General features: G+C 52.6%; 6 protein-coding genes across 6 annotated transcripts; 3 read left to right on the top strand and 3 right to left on the bottom strand.

Annotated features, from left to right (window-relative positions):
- Positions 1–2,632: 2,632 nt before the first annotated feature.
- Positions 2,633–5,935, bottom strand: B0T23DRAFT_415585 (uncharacterized protein; the record flags this gene model as incomplete). Its single annotated transcript, XM_062839597.1, has 2 exons — positions 3,501–5,935; positions 2,633–3,344 (listed from the first exon to the last, which is right to left on the bottom strand). The coding sequence occupies exons 1-2, from the start codon at positions 5,576–5,578 to the stop codon at positions 2,633–2,635; spliced, it is 2,790 nt and encodes a 929-aa protein (XP_062688613.1). The 5' UTR covers positions 5,579–5,935.
- A 237-nt stretch (positions 5,936–6,172) lies between these two features.
- On the top strand, positions 6,173–7,736 carry B0T23DRAFT_240222 (Haloacid dehalogenase-like hydrolase-domain-containing protein). Its single transcript, XM_062834025.1, has 4 exons — positions 6,173–6,659; positions 6,727–6,755; positions 6,830–7,294; positions 7,373–7,736. The coding sequence occupies exons 1-4, from the start codon at positions 6,589–6,591 to the stop codon at positions 7,540–7,542; spliced, it is 735 nt and encodes a 244-aa protein (XP_062688612.1). The 5' UTR covers positions 6,173–6,588; the 3' UTR covers positions 7,543–7,736.
- A 193-nt stretch (positions 7,737–7,929) lies between these two features.
- Positions 7,930–8,425, bottom strand: B0T23DRAFT_325771 (mediator of RNA polymerase II transcription subunit 21; the record flags this gene model as incomplete). Its single annotated transcript, XM_062835527.1, has 2 exons — positions 7,930–8,301; positions 8,384–8,425. 2 exons carry the CDS (start codon positions 8,423–8,425, stop codon positions 7,930–7,932), a joined length of 414 nt encoding a protein of 137 aa, XP_062688611.1.
- A 534-nt stretch (positions 8,426–8,959) lies between these two features.
- Positions 8,960–9,798, top strand: B0T23DRAFT_407940 (uncharacterized protein; the record flags this gene model as incomplete). The annotated part of the gene is made up of 2 exons (XM_062839247.1): positions 8,960–9,707; positions 9,737–9,798. The coding sequence occupies 2 exons, from the start codon at positions 8,960–8,962 to the stop codon at positions 9,796–9,798; spliced, it is 810 nt and encodes a 269-aa protein (XP_062688610.1).
- Positions 9,799–9,871: 73 nt separating this feature from the next.
- B0T23DRAFT_240198 (uncharacterized protein) lies at positions 9,872–10,634 on the bottom strand. Its single transcript, XM_062834024.1, has one exon. It carries the CDS (start codon positions 10,462–10,464, stop codon positions 9,895–9,897), a length of 570 nt encoding a protein of 189 aa, XP_062688609.1. The 5' UTR covers positions 10,465–10,634; the 3' UTR covers positions 9,872–9,894.
- Positions 10,635–11,346: 712 nt separating this feature from the next.
- On the top strand, positions 11,347–15,402 carry B0T23DRAFT_415581 (Lon protease-like protein, mitochondrial). Its single transcript, XM_062839596.1, has 2 exons — positions 11,347–14,679; positions 14,753–15,402. The coding sequence occupies exons 1-2, from the start codon at positions 11,521–11,523 to the stop codon at positions 14,915–14,917; spliced, it is 3,324 nt and encodes a 1,107-aa protein (XP_062688608.1). The 5' UTR covers positions 11,347–11,520; the 3' UTR covers positions 14,918–15,402.
- The last annotated feature ends 4,196 nt before the right edge of the window (positions 15,403–19,598 follow it).

Genomic DNA, 19,598 nt, shown 5'->3' with positions numbered 1-19,598 from the left:
AGAGACACCTTTCCCGTCGTCGTCTAGCTCAAGCTACCACGATAACACTTGGGTATAAGACATTTCGAGTGGAAATAGACAGCTCCATCCATTCCTCCATATCGAGGCCAGTCAAGCCCAACACTACACTACTGTACCATGTACTTGCATCTGTACATCACACTGCACACTTGAAACTTCAAACTGTCCCTTCTTCAGTTTCTTCAACTTCTCACTGGCTTTTCCTTTCCCACTAACCCTCCAGGGTATCCTCGAATGTGGATACGTGTGTGTGTGTGTGATGTGTGGGTGTGGGTGGTGTGCAAGTGTTCAACTCCCGTCCTTCGGCATCTGGCCTTACCTGTGTACCAATCAACCAGGCCTGTCCAAAACAACCTAACCTCCAATGCTGAACGACACAACAACCCTTCAACCCACCGAAAATACCTGCCCCAAAGAGTGAAGGGATCGTCAACCGTACCTTGGTCTAGCCTTCCAATGCCTTGCCTGAAAACTGCCTGACATTGTTCAGGCCTGATGAAGCAACAAGGTCAAATAAGGTTACATACAGTTGGGCTTGTCCAGAATGCTCGGTATACCGACATATACCGCACTTTAAACTTGCCTTACATCGCCTTGTTCTTCCACGGTTCGCCGGCTCATAACGCAAGTCCTATGTACATACAGGTAATCACATGCAAAGGTACTACTATCCTTATGCCCGTCTGTCCCAGTCTCAGTCCCAGTCCCCGAACCCCTCAATGTTTTGTTTTGTTTCATTGTTTGCCATGGGGGGTCAAGAGCCTCCTCGAATCTCGAACCGGCAAGAAGGCAGGGGTTTCGTTCTAAAGGGGTAGACGACAACAACAGTCAGCAAAGATTCAAAGTCCTTCATCTCGTTTATAGACTGAGGCTGCTGAATAAAGGACAGCATCGGACTGCAAAATAATGCCAGATTCTTTCTCGTTACTAAAAACAAGGTAGAAAACATTCAATTCTGTCGCCAAGTGGACAGACAGAGCTGGGTGGTTTTTCTTTTTTTTTCTTTTGTTTTCTTACCGAGCTCCCCCTCCTTGCCCGACTTGCACCTTTATAGGATAGACGGAAGATCACCGAAATCCGTCCCTTCGTCCCTGTCCCTGATCGATCTACAGATTCTCACACGCCTACCAGCCAGTTAACCGCCAAGCTGTAGTGTAGTATATGCCGCCTCGCGAAGATCCCTTCATTCCTGGATCTTCATTACGCGTTTTTTTCCCTGCTGGCTATGAAGCAACTCATATGCAACTGAACTTGCAACGTACATAACCCCAAATATACTTGACCTGTCTGATTCTCCCACCCCCTCCCCAAGATTCTCCAAGAGGATTGACTTTTCACCGAGCATCTCACCTTACCCTGCTCTGCCCTGCCTTACCTTGCCCTACCTACTGTACCCTGACTTGTCTTGCCCTGTCTTGCCCTGTCTTGCCTTACCGTTCGCCTGCCCTGTCTTGTCTTGTCTTGCCTTGCCTCTCGCCTGTCATGCAGTCAGGTCAGGTTTCCACTGACCACTGATTAAGGACCACTAACCAAGGACCGAGGACCACGCACCGACACCACTGTCCAAGTTTCCACAGAAAGGACCAAAGACCAAAGCAAAGCAAGGCAAGGCAAGGCAAGGCAAGGCAAGGCAAGACAAGGCAAGGTGAGGTAAGGCAACCTATAACAACCACCTATTCTAACCTTGGCAACTCGACAAGCAAGCACGCACCAGCAGGAAGGAAGAAGAAAAGACTGACCTTTGACAATCTCGTATCATCAAAAGTGAAGTCAAAGAGAAAAAAAAAAAAAAAAAAAAAAAAAAAATGAGGCTTGAATTGCACTACAATCCACTACTGGTGCGGGTGCCCATAAAAACTACCGCGCGGCTCAGCGGGAAAACTACACTATTCTTCTATTTCTCTATACACGTCTGACACTGTGCTGCGTAGGATGTACACGTGTAATATAATCCAGTGGAGTCTTCTTACACAGTAGGTACTACTTTTTTGGAGGTGAGGTGAGGTGAGTGATGACGTTGTTGCTGGACTCCCGCTGTTCTGGAACTTAGTTGTTCGGATCCGCAGTTCCGATTTCCGAACGGGACGGGAGGGCAACGGGCAATGGGCAACGGGCAACGGGAAAAACGGATAGATATATCTCCGATGTTGATCAATGTCCTGTTTACGTGGGCAAATATCCTCTGCTTCGACTTTGTCTGGCTCGTTGTTTCTTCTTCAGATTTCTTTTTTCTTCGCTTGATTCAAACTTCGTGATACACCTATATACTCGTCTCCTGCACTCTGCAGCCCATAGCGCTGATGTTTCCTTTTTGGACGCTGGTAATATGACATGTTTCCTCATCCGCGCTATATAATATATACCGTCTCCTCGTACAAACAAGCTATCCTGCCAGTTAATACTCCACATTCGCTTGCCACCATGATTACCTTAGTAACGATGGCGATGAAAGATGTACATCGGTAACGTTAAGGATAGAACATCTAGTTCTATCACTACTTTCCAAAAAAGCAAAAACCAAACACCTCCCTCCAAGCCAGTCCCTGCCTTGGAGTTGCCAAAACATCCAGGTTCCATCTTTTGGGTTCTCCCTCCTCGTAAAACCCCAATCTTATTGCCGATAGACATCCCGCATGGGAGGCCGGTCCAAGTAAACAACCTCATCATCCTCTTGCTGCTGCTGCTGTTGCTGCTGCTGAACAGGCGGCGGCCTTGCATAATACCTCTCATCCCCATACGCACCGCCATCTCCACGCATCACCTGAGTAGGCGGCTGCTCGGGCGGAAACACACTATAAGCGCGCCCTCCCATCGGCGGCGGCGGCGGCGGCGGATGCATAACCTCCCTCCTTAACTCCTGACGTCCCTGATATTCACGACCGACCATCTCCGGCTGCACACTTCCCAGCCTTGCTCCGTAGTCGCCTCTGACCTCATACCTAGAGGCCGCATCAAGAGGGGGTGGCCTAACGCTTGCTGAACGAATCGTGGCATATTCCCTGAGGCTCGGCTCTCCTCCCATGCGTCTTTCGTAGCCAAGAGGAGGAGCAGGAGGAGGAGGAGCCTCGTAGCGGACTGCCTCTGCCACTGGCCGGACGCTAGCTGCTCTGCCGCCATAGTATTCGCGGGGGCGCTCGTCCACCGCCCGTAGGTCGTAAGCTGCAACACTCTCGTAGCGAGGGGGATCCATCGGCGGGCGGACGCTACCCGGTCTCGCGATGTAGTCCGGAGGCGTCTCGACAACAGGCCGGAGTCTGGACGGCACGTAATCGCCGGACGGTGGGGCCATGGGGTGAGTGGAATAAGCACGCTCCCTGTACACTCTATGTTCAGGGGCAACGTACTCTGGCTGAGCAATCACACGTCGCTGAGGAGTATAACCGGGTGAAGTCGGTTCGTAAACCATTACCTCGTCATCATAGCCTTCAGGCCTCCGGGTAACAGCACGTGGAGGCGGCGGCGGCGGCGGGCGAGCATACACAATCTCGGGTCTATCTGCAACCACACTTTGGGGCCGGGGCGGCTCGATGTACTCCCGACCGAAAGCATCAACAACGATGCGAGTGGCGGGCATCCTGGGAGGAGGAGCCATTGGCTGTGCAACACGCTCGTACGCAACTGGTGATCGTGACGAACGCTCACGATACGCTGCGGGGCGCATGCTCATCCTTGAAGCAGCACGAATATCGCGATAATAACCATCATCTGCCGGAGAAACCTCGTAAATCACGTTCCTCGGTGCCACGCGCACCTCGCGGGGGATGTAAGGGGAAGGATGCATGCCTGGCGAGCCGGGCAACCGACCACCACTGAATGGTGCTCTGGGATCATCGTAGTAGACCCTTTCATACCTGGGGGTGGCGAGCAGAGGCTCGCCCTCGAGACGCGGACGAGGGTCGATTTCCCGCTCATATCCCACAACCCGCTCCTCCCTTTGTACTCTTGGCTGCAGGCGCTCTTGGTAGGCACCCTCTACGGAACCTGGCTGTCCATACCTTGCATCATCATAGTCAGGTCCTTGGTGGTGGTGGTGTTGTTGTTGCTGCCCCTGTTTCTGACGCTTGGCCGGACGTGTGTACTGGGGAGCTGACATGGGAGATGGGGATCGCGGTTCAGGCTTAATGTACGGCGATGCGGCAGCGGCCTCGGCAAGTCGATCTGCCTTTCTCTTCTTTTTCTTGTTCTTCTTCCTCTCCCCAGGCCGTTCTCCTCCGTGGGGTGAGCTTTCCGGACTAGAAACAGCTGAGGGCTGCTTCCTGAGAGCAGCGACCCCCTGGGCCGGTGGCGGAGTGGCCCGACGACCGCCCGTCTCCGATAGAGCAATCGGCTGTTCAAGAGCAGCAGTAGGCAAGGGGGAGACACGGGATGGCTGGGGTGCGAAAGGGGAAAGATTATGGGCACGAACAACTGGTGACCCCGCAGGTCCTACCGCCTGTCTCAATAGCTGCTCGTTAACTCTCGACAAGTCTCGCGAGCCACCACCACCCCGTTCCTTTCCTGTATGGGTCGTCGACTCTTCGGACCGACTTGCCGGGCCACTGTCACGAGAACTGACAGCTTCGGACGGGGGGAATTTGCGAGCAGCCCTGCTGACACTTGTAGCCGCGCTCGACGTGTCCGGCACGTTTACGTTGAACGGTTGGTTTGCAGGCGCTGCCGGCGCACTCGGGAGAGGAGGCTTGGGGTGGTTGGCGGCTGGGACCGCAAGGGGCTCGAGGTCTAGCTCGGGTTCGTAGGGAGAGCCATCGCGCATCTGCTCGTCTTCGGACTCGTTGGGAACGCGAGCTAGCTGGTGGTGAGAGTCGGGGGTGCCGTGTTGGCTCGAGTAAAACGTGTTGTCATCGAACGAGTCGCCCGAAGCTGAAGCGTTAGCAACAGTGTCATCAGTAGTAGTTTGAGCGGCATTTGCTTGAACCAGGATCAATGCTTTGGCCAACACATCGGCAATGTCGAAGTCAGCAGGCTGCTCGGACGGCTGCAGGGCGCCCTTATGGGACACTTTCCGCTGCTCAAAGTCTTCGCGGAGAGAACGCTCGATCCGCTGTCTTTGCAGCTGAATCTCGGCTTTGATCAAGTCCTCCGACTTCTCCAACAAGATGGGGTTGATTTCGACTTTCGGCTTGGACTGCTCGGTTGTAGAAGAAGAGTTGGACAAGGTCCCCAAGCCAGGCAGCACATTTCCACCCAGATTCACCGCCGGCTTCTTGAGGTTTGCCTGCTGCAAGTTATCAGTCATTGCGCGGTTCCCATTCACAGCCGGCTTTGGTCCCCCAGGCGCCTGGCCTGCCGAAGCGGTGGAAGAGGCATTGGCTGGAGGGACTGGCCCAGGGCCGCTGGTCGGTTTTCCAACATGTGTTGGCTTAATGCGCGGGTGTGTACCGCTGACCACCTCATCGCGGAAGCGCAGGATCTTTTCGTACTGCTCGAGTTCATGACGCTCTTCAGGGTTGAGCGTGGCCATCAGTGATGAGTTTGAGGAAGTCGATGCTCCCATTGTCCCTCCAAGCGGCCCTCCTCCTCTTGCGGGCATTGCAGCCACTGCCGGTCCTCCCGCCATCTGTTTTTTTCTCCTTGGCCGTAGAAAGGTTGGAAGCGTTTCAAGTAGAAAGCCCAGCTCAGTACACCGAGCAATTGACCGAATGCCAACTGTATGTAATGGATAACGTAACGGTGTCTGTCTATATAGATGGCACAGCCGAATAAAAGAAGAAAAGACGAAAAGAAGAAGCAATTGATGCGCTATTCCAATCCCTATACCACGTGTTGATTAGCAGCGGTGGCGAACAAAACAATACAAATCTTCGTTGCCTGTCTACAGACCACCAGAAGACGGTGAAGTGCAGAGTTGGACGAAAGTGAAGTGTTGGTGAAGTGGAAATGGAAAAGGAAAAATGGAGTTTGAACTGAAGAAGCTGAGCCGAGACGAGGCAGCTCCGAGCACAATTTGGCGCCCCCCCGTCACTTATGATCGGCGGCGCGCGCTGGGCCAGGCCCGCTGGCGACAACCTACGCAGTAAAGGCGCACGGGCCATTCTAGATGAACCTTGGTAGCCACCATCTGCCACCAGCTGTCGGAGAAAAGGATACGAGACATCGGCCTGAGTCAATTGAACGATCAATGTCCGACGAGTCTTGGGAGGAGACGGAGGAACCGCATGGAAAGTCAGTCATGCTTGATGTCACACGATCAAGTATATAAAGAGGAAGAAAACTGGCTGAATTGATTCATGGGAAAGAAGTATTCTAAACAATCATCTGTATTCAAGAAAACAATCATCTTTTTGGGGATTCAAGGACACAAACACACGGCATCCTTTTGACAGCCACGCACCGACTTACACAAATCACAGCGAACTAACAGTTTGAGTTGGCACTTTCACTTCACTTCACCAACACATCCATCACCGCAATATAAACCAGACGGGAACCAACATTGCAATACCACATTTGAACTGTCCAACAATCACAAAAACAGAAAAGGACAATCAGTTCCTCATCGCCAGCAAATCCGCAGTGAATCTTGAACAACGCAAAAGACTAGACTGGAGCCTAGGAACAACAGAGACGATGGCGGCCCAAGAAACAAACACCACGAACGGCACTAGCCAACCGGCGGACAACCGCGTTGTCTTTTTCTTGTAAGTTTATAAGCAGCAATCTGAACTAACCTGTGAAAATCGTTGACTAACCAGAGTCCTTTTACAGTGACATTGACAACTGTCTCTATCCCAAGAGTGAGTGAACTGAAGGAACCACCCACATATCAACCCATATCCTGATTTAAAACTCACACTTCCCGACACAACAGGCGCCAAAGTCCACGACCTAATGGCCGACCTCATCGACCAGTACTTTGCCCGCCACCTCAACCTACCCTGGGAAGACGCCGTCCGGCTGCACAAGGAGTACTACCAGAACTACGGGCTGGCCATCGAGGGACTGGTGCGGCACCACCAGATCGACCCGCTCGAGTACAACGCCAAGGTAGACGACGCGTTACCCTTGGACAACATCATCAAGCCGAGCGACGCGCTCAAGCAGCTGTTGGCGGACATTGACAAGAGCAAGGTCAAGCTGTGGCTGTTTACCAATGCGTACATCAACCACGCGAAACGGGTGGTCAAGTTGTTGGAGATTGAAGAGTTCTTTGAGGGGATCACGTATTGCGATTATAGCCAGACGCCGCTTATCTGCAAGCCGCATGAGGATATGTTTAGAAAGGCGATGCGGGAGGCGGACGTCGTCGACAGGTGGGGGGATTGTTACTTTGTTGGTGAGTACCTTGCCTGCCTACCTTGTTTTTTTGAAGTGCTGGTGGTGATAGAAAGTGGCGAACTAACATGGTTATTAGATGACTCCTACTTGAATTGCAAAAAGGCGCAAGAGCTGGGGTGGACGACGGCGCATTTGGTAGAAGAGGGCGTGACGCCACCCAAGACGCCGGCGTCCAAGTACCAAATAAGCACTCTGCAGGAGTTGCGGACGGTATTCCCCGAGCTCTTCAAGAAGGATGAGGAATGAGGTTAGATAGGGCAGTGGTGTACGGCTTGACACTAATAGATCATATAGGTAGAGCATGGAGTTCAACTTTGCATATAGATGGCTGAGAAATTTCATTTTTGTTTTCCCTCCACAGATTCTTTCTGTTGTTCCCTTCGTTTGACCCAAAAATGATTTTTGTAATGTAACGCGAAGCCAAGAACCTCCTTTCCTTCTCATTGTAGTTCTCCTAAAACGCCGTAATCCCGATGCCCTCGTGTCGTCATGTGTGAAGAGAGCATACCCGTAGTCGCTTAACTCCCAAATGTCAAAACCTCATTACCAGCACCATACCTTTTATGCATGCTCTCAAGCCATTCCCCCTAGTCTTAACCATTTGTTCCCTGAGTAGTCTTCCTTCCCAACTGATCAATACCTCCTAATACTCCTCAACGTCTGATCCAACTTAACCAACACCTCATCCTTCTCCTTGACCGCCTCCTGCCTCTGTTTCTCCGCCACATTCAGCTCCTCCTCGAGCTCCTTGATGCTCTGCAACTGGTCCTGCTCGCTATTATCGAGGCCCGGTAAGCTCGAAATCAGGTACTCGATCTGCTGCTCTCGCGTAATCAAGTCGCGCGCAAGTTCAAGTTGCCCTGCTTGGAACACGTCCGGGGGGAGGGTGTCGACTTCGGGCGGTTGGTCGGCTTTGGAGGGCGCGATGGTGTCTTTGGGGCTGAAGGTCTTGAGGTCGTGGTGTCGGTCGATGTAGAAGTAGGTGGCTATGAATTGCTCCATGAGCTGGAGGGGTGGTTTGGTTAGTGGGTGATTTGGCTAATGGGGGCGTAGAGGGAGGAAGAAGAAATAGAAAAAGAAGACTGACCTGGTCAACAGCCTCTTGGAGTTGCGAGAGACGGTCGCTCATTTTGGGTAGTGTTGGTCAGTAGATTCGATGCTGCGCAATTGGTAGAAGAGTATCGCAATGGTAGGCTAGGTAGCGTTTGGTGTCGTAGCGCGATCGTGGTCGCCCGTCAAAAAGACAGTAAGAAGGGAGTTGTCACTGTCACTGTCACTCAGGAACACTAAATGTCTGAACCGCGACGACCGCGACGACAGCGGATGTGCATCATAGTGCATGCAGGTGCCAGACGGGATGGATCCACTATTGATACAGTGCGACCCACTAAGAGATGAAAGCTTTATCCAATGGGAGAAAGATTTTGGCGGATCATCGACTTAACCACATTGAATTTCTAGTTTAACATGGTATTTCATATGGCATTTTATACATGTTCAGATAACACGAAAACTGTGATGACTCTATGTCGAATTTGCATGAAAATATTTCCATCGAGTTGAAGCATCAAATATTTAGTCAATTGGCTGGACAAAAGCTTTACAAGAGGGGAAAAAAACAGCACATATATCGAATAGCAAAGGGCACAGGCTCAACATCACCATGAGGCCCATGGCTGCACGACTCTCCCGGCTCGGACTCGGAACGCGCCGATTATACTGCAGTCCAGGCCCTCACCCGCTGCGGTGCTTCTCTTCCGACCATGTGCCGAGTCAAAAAGATACTACCACCGAGTCCTCCGCAGTCCCTTCGCCGGTCACCACCACCAGCAGCAGCAGCAGCATCACCAACGCCTCAGATGATGGAGGACGTACTGATGCCAACAGCCCACTCTCCAAGTCCTCCAACCACCATGACCTCCCTTCATTCCTCCAGTATGCCAAGCGCACCGGTCTTGGTCAAGAAACCACCGTCTTTGTCGGAACACACTACGAATACACGATAGCTTCCCTCTTGTCCGCGTACGGCTTCTCTCTCAACCGAGTGGGCGGGCAACATGACTTCGGGATCGATCTTCTAGGCACATGGTCCGTACCGACGGCCGAACGACCCTTGCGAGTCATTGTGCAGTGCAAGGCCATCCAAAGCACTCGTCCTCATCTGATCCGGGAGCTGGAGGGCGCATTTGTGGGAGCGCCAGTGGGATGGAGAGGGTCCGAAGTGTTTGGCGTCTTGGTGGCCTCCAAGACCGCCACAAAGGGAACCCGAGACGCGCTGGCGAGGAGCCGGTGGCCGTTGGTGTTTATCGGATGCTCTAGGGAGGGAAAAGTCGAACAGCTCTTGTGGAATCACCGCGCCGAGCAGGAGGGGCTGCAGGGGTTGGGGGTCGCAAAGCGTCATTCGCCCGAGGGTGGGGAGCAGTTGGTGTTGATGCACAAGGGGAAACACCTTCCGTTGATCAGGAGGGAAGGGTTGCCGCCGCCGGCGGCGAGCGATGTTGAGCAAGTGGAAGCCGCGCAAAGTACAGATAACAAAGATGATTCCGCCTGATGTTGATGACACACATTGAGACTGTGAGAGATACGCTGGAAAAGCTCCTAGTCTTCCCAAATCGCCTGCTTGGCTCTCAAGGCCTCCTCCTCTGCCTTCTTCTTCCGCTCTCTCTCCTCCTCCTTCCTCTTGCGCTCCTTCTCGCGCAAAGCCCGGTCGTAAGCCTTTTGCTCCTCGGTCAGCTTGGGTGCCTTCAGCCCCAGAGCACCGGCAATCATCCGGCGGGCTACGGCGTCCGTCTTTTCGGGTCTCTTGTACTCTGAGGAGGAGGAAGTGTTGCTGGCGCTGCCGCCTGGCCCAGTGTAGTCGAGAAATGGTGGGATGGAAGTAGAGGTAGTCATTGATGGCTCCGGCTTTCTGTTGTTGCGTGAAGGCGGAGGAGAGGGCGCTCCCTCCTCATCATCACTGTTGTTGTCGTCTTCCCATGATTCCGGCTCCGCACCAAAGCTACGCTCACGCTCAGACTTGGGCTCGGTCTTGGCCTCGGGCTCGGACTCGGAACTGACATCTTCGTCTTCCCAGCTGTCGGCAACAGGCTCTGGCTTCTTGGCCTTGGCGTTTTTGAGTGACATTTTGGAGACTCCAGAGGTGATGTCGTCTGATGAAGGTGGTGCCATGTTGGGTGATGTATGACTAGCGTACTGAAGTGGTGTCAAGATGTATGTGAAAGGATGTTGTCTGATGGGTTGATGTTATACTTGTATGGCTGATGGACGAAGACTGTGGTACAAGTGAAGTGTCATTAATGTAAGTTGAAAGAGCCCGCAGTCATGACCTTGGACTTGGGCGCTTCTGATATGCGGGTTGCTGCCCCTGCGGAGAGCTGCCCTGTCTGATACTAGCGAACGTGCCTGCCGATGCCCCGCTCCGGCTCGGTGCTGCTATGCTATGCTCGCCATCGTAAGCTCTCCCGTCCGGCAGCACCTCAGTTCCAGGCGGCGGAGTGGTGCTATGAGTTAACGATCTACACTATACCGCAATGGATCAAAGCGGCTTGGCGACCAGACGCTAAACTTCACAACGGCGATGATGGAATTGACCTCAGCTCCAGTCCTGTCCCGCCGTCTGAGCTGGAGAGCGGCGGATGAGCTGTTAGTGGGCTGGAGGTACGTACCTTTTGTACCGTGACGCAACCGGGACGGTACCTAGACTTAGTTGGTAAAAGACAGTAATTCCTCCATCTTCTACCGCCGGCCGAAGACCGAGGGAGCTCGAGTCGGTCGCTGTTCGCCTTCCGCCCCGTCAACCTAAGTTGATTATTCATACACCTCATTTGGCAAGCAGTAGAGAGCGCGAGAGTCATGGGCCTTGGGTTCCTTGGAGTCGTCGTCGTCGTCGTCGTCGTCACACCCTGAATAGAACCCATCTTCTTATCTTTTGACTGTATACTATTTTAACAACTGTAAACTTTTTTTTTTCCCGCCGCTTCGCCGCATCTCCGTCTCCCCCGCCGCGACCTCTCCCGCCGTCCCACTCTCAACACAGCCGACCACATCCATCCTCCCCTCCCCTCCCCTCCCCTCCCCTACGACTGCAACTCCCGTCCACTGTCGCCTTTGGTCCGATTTCGGGTCCGCTCTCTTCTAAGAAAAGACGACAATCCTCCTCACGAAGCTCGACCTCTCTACGATATCCTTCTTACCCAGGTCCGCTCGACACTGCCTGTATTCACGATGCTGTCCCGACAGCGCATCCCGCGCATCCTCGCGTCGAGGACATCGCTTGCGCATTCGGTTAGGTCTTTCAGCTTGACCACTTCTTCGATACGCCCGGTCGCCGCGGCTGGGCAACATGCCGTGACCCGGCCCCGACACGAAAGACCGACGAACCTCTCGAGTTTCTCAACGTACACTGCTCTGGGGAAGAAGAACGACAAGGGCTTTTTCGACAACTCGATCGAGCCACTATCAGAGGAGGAGCGCAAAGCAAACGTTGAGCACGCCGAGGCCGAGGCAAAGGAGGCCGAGTCGAAACAGACCAAGTCCAAGTCTTCGGCCTCGGATGCCCCGGCGCCGGCGCCAGAAGATGGAAAGGCTGGCGCTGCTGGCGGTTCATCTGCCGGCTCAGGCTCAGGCGCAGACGGTGGTTCCGGAGACGGTGGCAAGCGCGGCCGCAAGCCCGGTGATAAGGCATTGGCGAAGCCCGTCGTACCAGAAATCTACCCCCAGGTCATGGCGATTCCTATAGCGAAGCGACCGCTCTTCCCCGGTTTCTACAAGGCCATTACCATCAAGGACCCCAATGTCGCTGCGGCTATTACAGAAATGATCAAGCGCGGCCAGCCATACGTGGGAGCGTTCTTGTTCAAGGACGAGAACGCCGACGACGATGTGATCCGGAACCGCGACGATGTCTATGACGTCGGTGTTTTTGCGCAGATCACCAGCGCTTTCCCCATGAACAATCAGAACGGCGAGGGTGCTAGTCTCACCGCGATCCTTTACCCCCACCGGAGAATCAAACTGTCGGAGCTTATTCCTCCTGGCTCGCCTGAGGCTGCCTCGATCGATGGTGCGAAGGAGGGTGCTGCTCCTGAGCCGGTGCCTGAACCGATCCCCAAGGTGACCGACGAGTCCGAGCAAAAGGGTGACGTGGTGGCGAGCTTTGAGGAAAGCGCTGTGACACCCAGGCCCGAAGCAAGCCAGAAGCCCTACGAGCCGACGTCGTTCCTCAAGAAGTATCCTGTCAGTCTTGTTAATGTAGAGAACTTGACGGAAGAACCCTACGACCCCAAGAGCCAGGTTATACGCGCCGTTACGAACGAGATCGTAAACGTCTTCAAGGAGGTCGCTAGCATGAACAGTCTCTTCCGGGATCAGATTTCCACCTTTAGCATGAGCCAATCGACCGGTAATGTCATGGCTGAGCCAGCCAAGCTTGCGGATTTTGCCGCTGCTGTCAGCGCCGGTGAGCCTGCTGAGCTTCAGGAGGTTCTTTCGAGCCTGAACGTGGAAGAAAGAATGCACAAGGCTCTTCTCGTCCTCAAGAAGGAGCACGTCAACGCCCAGCTTCAGTCCAAGATTACCAAGGACGTAGAGCAGAAGATCACCAAACGCCAGCGTGAATACTGGCTCATGGAGCAGATGAAGGGTATCAGGCGCGAGCTTGGTATCGAGTCTGACGGCAAGGACAAGCTCGTCGAAAAGTTCAAAGAGCTCGCCGACAAGCTGGCCATGCCTGAGGCCGTGCGCAAGGTGTTTGATGACGAGCTGAACAAGCTCGCCCACCTGGAGCCTGCCGCTTCCGAGTTCAATGTCACGCGCAACTACTTGGACTGGCTCACCAACATTCCTTGGGGCCAGAGCAGTGCCGAGAACTTTGACATTCTGAATGCTGTCAAGGTTCTGGATGAGGATCACTATGGTCTCAAGGACGTCAAGGATCGTATTTTGGAGTTCATTGCCGTTGGAAAGCTACGCGGCACCGTCGAGGGCAAGATTCTCTGCTTCGTCGGTCCTCCGGGTGTCGGCAAGACTTCGATTGGCAAGTCCATTGCTCGCGCACTTGGTCGCCAGTACTACCGCTTCAGTGTGGGAGGTCTTACCGACGTTGCCGAAATCAAGGGTCACCGCCGGACATACGTGGGTGCCCTTCCCGGTCGTGTCATCCAGGCCCTCAAGAAGTGCAAGACCGAGAACCCCTTGATCTTGATTGACGAAATCGACAAGATTGGCCGCGGCTACCAGGGAGATCCCTCGTCTGCACTTCTCGAGCTCTTGGACCCTGAGCAGAACGGCTCTTTCCTGGACCACTATCTGGATGTCCCTGTAGATCTGTCCAAGGTGCTTTTCGTCTGCACTGCCAACCTGACTGACACCATCCCACGGCCCCTTCTCGACCGTATGGAGGTCATCCGACTTTCCGGATACGTCGCAGATGAGAAGATGGCCATTGCCGAAAAGTACCTTGCTCCTCAGGCTCAGGAGATGGCTGGTCTCAAGGGCGTTGACGTGCAACTAACAAAGGACGCGATTGAGGAGCTCAACAAGTCCTACTGCCGCGAGTCGGGTGTCCGTAACCTCAAGAAGAAGATTGAGCAGGTATACCGCAAGTCTGCCCTGAAGATCGTTCAGGACCTCGGCGAGCAGGCCCTTCCCGAGTCTGAAGCTCTTACCGAGGAGGGTAAGGCTGCCCAGGAGGAGACGGAAAAGAAGAAGAGCGAGGAGGCCGCGTCCAGTGAGACCAGCAGCCCGAAGGCCGCCACCGAAGCTTCTGAGAAGGAGACCACGGAGAAGCCTCGGGTTGCCATGAAGATTCCTGAAGGCGTCCATGTCGTTATCAACAAGGACAACCTCAAGGACTACGTGGGACCCCCGATCTTCACTTCTGACAGGCTCTATGATGTGACACCCCCTGGTGTTACCATGGGTCTGGCCTGGACCTCCATGGGTGGCGCTGCCATGTATGTCGAGTCTATTTTCCAGAGCGCGCTGACCTCCAAGAGCGCGCCATCGCTCGAGATTACCGGCAATCTCAAGACCGTCATGAAGGAGTCCTCCGCTATCGCCTACTCGTATGCCAAGGCGGTCATGGCCAAGGACTTCCCCAAGAACCGCTTCTTCGACAAGGCCAAGATTCACGTGCACGTTCCCGAGGGCGCTGTGCAAAAGGATGGTCCTTCGGCCGGTATCACCATGACCACCTCTCTGCTGTCGCTCGCGCTCGACACTCCTATTGACCCCCAGATCGCCATGACTGGTGAGCTTACCCTCACTGGCAAGGTGCTCCGCATCGGTGGATTGAGGGAGAAGACTGTGGCGGCTAGGCGAGCTGGCTGCAAGATGGTTGTGTTCCCTGAGGACAACATGTCTGACTGGCTTGAGCTTCCTGAGGTAAGACTATACATCCTAGCCCATCAACATAACACTCATCCAAACAAGTTACTAACGCTTTTTCTTTCACCAGAACGTCAAGGAAGGTATCGAGGGCCGGCCCGTGCGTTGGTACTCTGAGGTCTTTGACCTGATCTTCCCCAAGCTCGACCGGGAGAAGGCCAACAAGAGCCGGATCATCGAGGACGACAAGTCCGAGAAGGAGGAGTCCAAGAAGAAGAACGATGACGACGAGTAAACAAAGCTGTACGGCATGGCATGTAAGAGAATGGGAATCGGCTGGCATAGGAAGCCGAGGATATCAAAGCGAAAGATAGTTGGAGAATGGCATTATCATCATCATCATCATTGGCGTTCAAAGGAAAGGAATGGAGTGCGGGCGGCGGTTAATAGAGAAACTAATAACCATGTGTTGATCGGAAACGCAGAGCGTCTTTTTCTTTTGGTCTTGGGAACATATACATTTTGCACACACACACACACCTATCAAGGGGGTTCTTTTCTACATAGAACATCTTCACTCTATCATGACTTATTTCAAATATCATCGGTGGCATTGTTAATTGTTTTTAATTATTTTTTTTTCTTTTTCTTTTTTTCTTTTGTTTGGGTGTGTCTCACCTTTTTTTGCTTGTACAATATTACCGACTAGTGTAGGTAGGTAGGTAAGGAAAAGCTTGATGTCCGGTGCTGGTTAGGTAGTACTTGCTCCTACCAATCCCATCTATTGCATACCTAGGTAGCTAACTGAACTTTCACATGACCTTGGTTCGAAGCTCGAGATTGCGAAAAAAAAAAAAAAAAAAAAAGAATTATTACTTCAGGCAGGCAACTACAATTGAACCGATTTTAACCTGAACAATAGGTACCCAGCCCAGGATGCCTAATGCTACTTACCTACTTACAGTCTCCGTCACCCCCTTCACCATACCTACCACGAGCACGACGGCACGACACGACGTTGCTCAAGAAATCAAGAGATCAAAATAGGCACACAAGTAGCAACAACCAACCGGTCTGGAAGAAGCAAGAGCAGCAGATGATGATGATTGATGATGATGCATGGGATCGTCCCAATCCACTTGCGACACTACTGCTACCCTCTGCTACCGCTTGTTGCTACCCTCTCAAACATTATATGCCGTTCAATTATCTCACGTACATGCATACCTATACATATCGAAATCGTAGTATTGGTGCCCGTGGAAATCGTCTAAAAGCGCAAAGCAACCTAGTAGACTAGAGTGCCGAGGCCGCCGATGCGAGCCAGACAGATACATGTGCCGACCCGTTTAGCATTGCATACTTTGCACCCATCCATCCATCCATCCATCCATTCTCGGGACCGAACGAGGGAGAGGTATACCTTTAATAGTAGGTAGGTAGGTACGAAAGACATCTTACATGGGTTGAGCGAACTGTATCTATATGTATGTACGTAGGGGATCCTGGTGTGAGGTAGGTGGTGCTGCTTGTTGTTGTTGTTGCTGCTGCTGCTGCTGCTGATACTGGGTGCGGGTTAGAAAAGTGATAGATTTGATGGACTTGACTTGATGCAGTGGTAGGTAAAGGGTGGTGACGCTGACAGTACAGTGATGATGATGATGATGATGGACTTGACGCAGTGGTAGGTAAAGGGTGGTGACGCCGACAGTACATTTGTTGATAATGATAATGATGCTGACGATGCCGCTGCTGCTGCTGACGATGATGGTGGTGATGATTACATGCCGGCAAGTCCGATTACTTCCATTGATTCCGACGTTCCAAAGCTACTACCAGCTCTCCTCGACAATCAGCACCATCGAACGTTTCCTCTCGAGATCGATAGAGGTAATCACACATTTCATCAAGATCAGGAAAGTACGTGGTTAAACAGACATCGATGATATCCTACCTCTCCTCTCAGCAACTGTACCTATTGGTCGAATGGATGTTTGTCTGTTTGTTGATGCCCGAAACCCTGCCGCTAAAACCTACCAATAATTCACGAACCAGACAAGTTCCTGTTGGTCTCGCTGGTGGTTGTTGGTCGTCGGTATCGCAACACAGGTTACCATCTATTTATCTCTTCATTCACAAACAGCTAGGCGCTTCCCGTCCCAGACATGTAAGCAAAAGTAGATGCACCGGGACCGCTACCCATCCATGCACATTTAAAGATAAAAGGAGAGGGAAGAAACGGGGCTGCACCCGAAAGAGCATTTCCATTGCCACTGAATGGCTGAATCGCTGAGCGGTACCGGCAGTTGATGCAGTTCTGTGATTTGGTGTCTTGAGGTTGTCTTTTGTTGTCGCCCGCTTCCAGCCATGTAAATGTAAATGTGTGGTGTGCTTGCCCTTACGGAAAAAAAGAAAGTAGCCAATGTGGGCTCTATCCGATGGTGCCCGGTGGGAGAGTCTAGTCCTGTCCTCGACTCCCGTTGATGAGCACCCAGGGCTGGACTGGGCTTGCCGCGACAGACAGACAGACAGACAGATGGACAGACAGATAGAACGTGCCAGGCCGCGACGGGAGGGGGGAGGAGGGAGGCGGTTTTAGGTTTGTGGAAATGATGGGATCTAGAAACTGTAGAATGAAAGGGCTGAGATCTGATGTCGATAGAGGTAGTTATACCTTGATTTTGCAGGAATGAAAGTTCAAAGGCGGCATTTCCAGCTAACCCCTCTACTCAATTTCAGAGTACAAGTACGAAAGTGACAGTCAGTTCAACTCTAGTAGGTACTGATATCAAGAACCCAAACCCAAGCTCGGTATCTTTGCCGTTCGGGTAGTAATCCTCAACTAACTGCCTCCAGATGTGACCTGTCATGTTCCACGCGAAAAGATATGAGGCGGCTCTGGGCTGGGAGTGAGTGAGTGAGTGAGCGAGTATAGTCTGAAAACTGCCGGGACAAAGTCGTAGCCTGGATCGGGATGTCCTTGGGATTTCCAGGAGATGGGGTCAATTTGTTCGTTACCGTTTACTGACAATTGCAATTTCACTCTTTACCACTTCTGAAGAGCCCTTATGACACAAGAAATCAAGAACATGGAGTGTGGGGGGAATGGGGAATACCCTTGGTGTAGTCAGCCAGCCTCGTCCATATCCACTACCCTCGGGGTAGCCAGGTTGTTGCGGCTCCGCAGCCTGCCCTGTCCTTGCCCTGCTCCCGCCTTGAGGCCCACAGGCATAGACGGAAACAAAGCTGATCTTGAAGGTGCATGGTTCGGATACAAACCCGGTTGTTGAGAATGATGATGGTGATGAGCGGGTATGGCCGTCTGAGTAGTGTAATGTGTCGGTCTGACTGACTGACTGAAACTTTGACCGCCTATATGCACCAAACTCATGCAGCGGTCATTGTTTATGGCCACCGAGGTCCTTGTTTTTGGGGGGGCGTAACATGGGTAAGTCAACATGATCCAGGAGGAAGGAGTGTCGGTCTGATTCATGGCAACTCTTCTCTTGCACGGCAAGGTAAGCTAGCTGGCGTTCGGGTGGGTCGGACTCTACCCTAGTTTCTCCATCATCATGATACTATTCCCAGGTCTCAGTTCATGTTGCCAACCCAAGTCTCGGCATCAGAATATCGATGGCCACAGGATGGATTCGAGTGGAGGAATAACCTAGGGGAGTTGGTGAAGTGTAAAAAGCGTCTGAAGCGGATCGCCAGAGCCCCTGTCGACCCGTTACCCAGAAGGGAAACAGTGCCTTGATAGGGCTGGCAACTGTCTCCACCCACCACACACACACTAACAGCTTCCCTTGCGTGTTCCCCATTTTATTTCCCTGAAGCTGGAGCTGAATTGTGGAGAACTGATGGAGGACATGTCAGCCATGAACCCCTCATTTTCTCTTTTCTCTTTTTTCTCTCTCTCTCGCGCGTTTAGCGGTTGAACTGTACACTACCCCTCAGATGATTGATGATGATCACGGGTCATGGCACGGGGTCCTGTGTTTTTTTTTTTTTTCTTTTTTTTTCTTTTTTTTGTTTATTCGAGAGTCTGATCAAGCGCTGTACTAATCCAACATCATGAACTGTTCAAAAATGAGGTCAGTCAGTCAGTTCTCTCCTCCTCAAATTGATATGTCATCCGTTATGGCCCTTATTTCAGTGTATGATATACAAAGATCGGCCAGTATACATGTCAGGCACTGAGGACGACGACAACAACAACCACTGTCTGGCAACGCTACCCGCCGAACATGGCCCTGGAATCAAGGAAAAAGAAAAAGGTTGTAACCCAAAAAAGACCCCACGCATGGCATGGCATGCATGTGTTAATTGGGAGAGTGTTCCATGCTCTCACCCATGGTTACACGTCACGGCCTCAAACTCCACTGGGAAAAATGCACCCACCCAGCCCCCCTCCGTGTGTTGCTCACACCTTTTCGAGACACACACAGCCTCCTGCAAGTCGAACTCGGCCTGTCATCCCACTACTGCCACCCTTCCTTTTTCCAGACCTTCAGGTGTCTGCAGGAAGCCCGAAAGGAAGGGCCTCACGACACGAGACCCAGACAAGGCACACGAGAACCAAACGATGCCATGTACGCCTTCGACTGTGCATAACGTGTGTGTCACATAACAGAGCGGGCAGTTGACGTTCCTGGAGACGGACGGTAGAAATAGAGATGGAACGTGGGACCTGAAGTTGGCCTCAAAAACGGCCCCCCCCCCCCGGACCAGGCACTCAGGCATTCCGGGGCAGGGCCAAGACAGCCCGCCGCCGGCCAGGGGTAAAAGAAGCCTACCTACCCTACAAGGGAGGGATCCATCTCAGGTGGCTGTAGGTTCCATGTTTACTGGCGTCTATTTGCTGTGTACACATCACGATCGCTGTTCAGAGACCCCCATCCTATGGCCAATGACAGAGGGATAGGCCCTACGCAGGCACGTTGAGGGTTGCAACTAAAACCAAGTCACGGCGGCTG

The sequence above is a fragment of the Neurospora hispaniola genome (assembly GCF_033458365.1).
Source record: "Neurospora hispaniola strain FGSC 10403 chromosome Unknown B0T23scaffold_9, whole genome shotgun sequence".
Lineage (NCBI taxonomy): Eukaryota > Fungi > Ascomycota > Sordariomycetes > Sordariales > Sordariaceae > Neurospora > Neurospora hispaniola.
The sequence above is the reverse complement of the archived record's forward strand: the minus strand, read 5'-3'. Positions and strand labels throughout refer to the sequence as shown.

Coding starts and splice junctions, on each gene's coding strand:
- B0T23DRAFT_240222 (XM_062834025.1), top strand. CDS start 6,589: ATGGCGGCCCAAGAAACAAACACCACGAACGGCACTAGCCAACCGGCG. Junction 6,660..6,726: donor AACCGCGTTGTCTTTTTCTT/GTAAGTTTATAA, acceptor GTCCTTTTACAG/TGACATTGACAACTGTCTCT. Junction 7,295..7,372: donor GGGGGATTGTTACTTTGTTG/GTGAGTACCTTG, acceptor CATGGTTATTAG/ATGACTCCTACTTGAATTGC.
- B0T23DRAFT_240198 (XM_062834024.1), bottom strand. CDS start 10,464: ATGGCACCACCTTCATCAGACGACATCACCTCTGGAGTCTCCAAAATG.
- B0T23DRAFT_415581 (XM_062839596.1), top strand. CDS start 11,521: ATGCTGTCCCGACAGCGCATCCCGCGCATCCTCGCGTCGAGGACATCG. Junction 14,680..14,752: donor ACTGGCTTGAGCTTCCTGAG/GTAAGACTATAC, acceptor TTCTTTCACCAG/AACGTCAAGGAAGGTATCGA.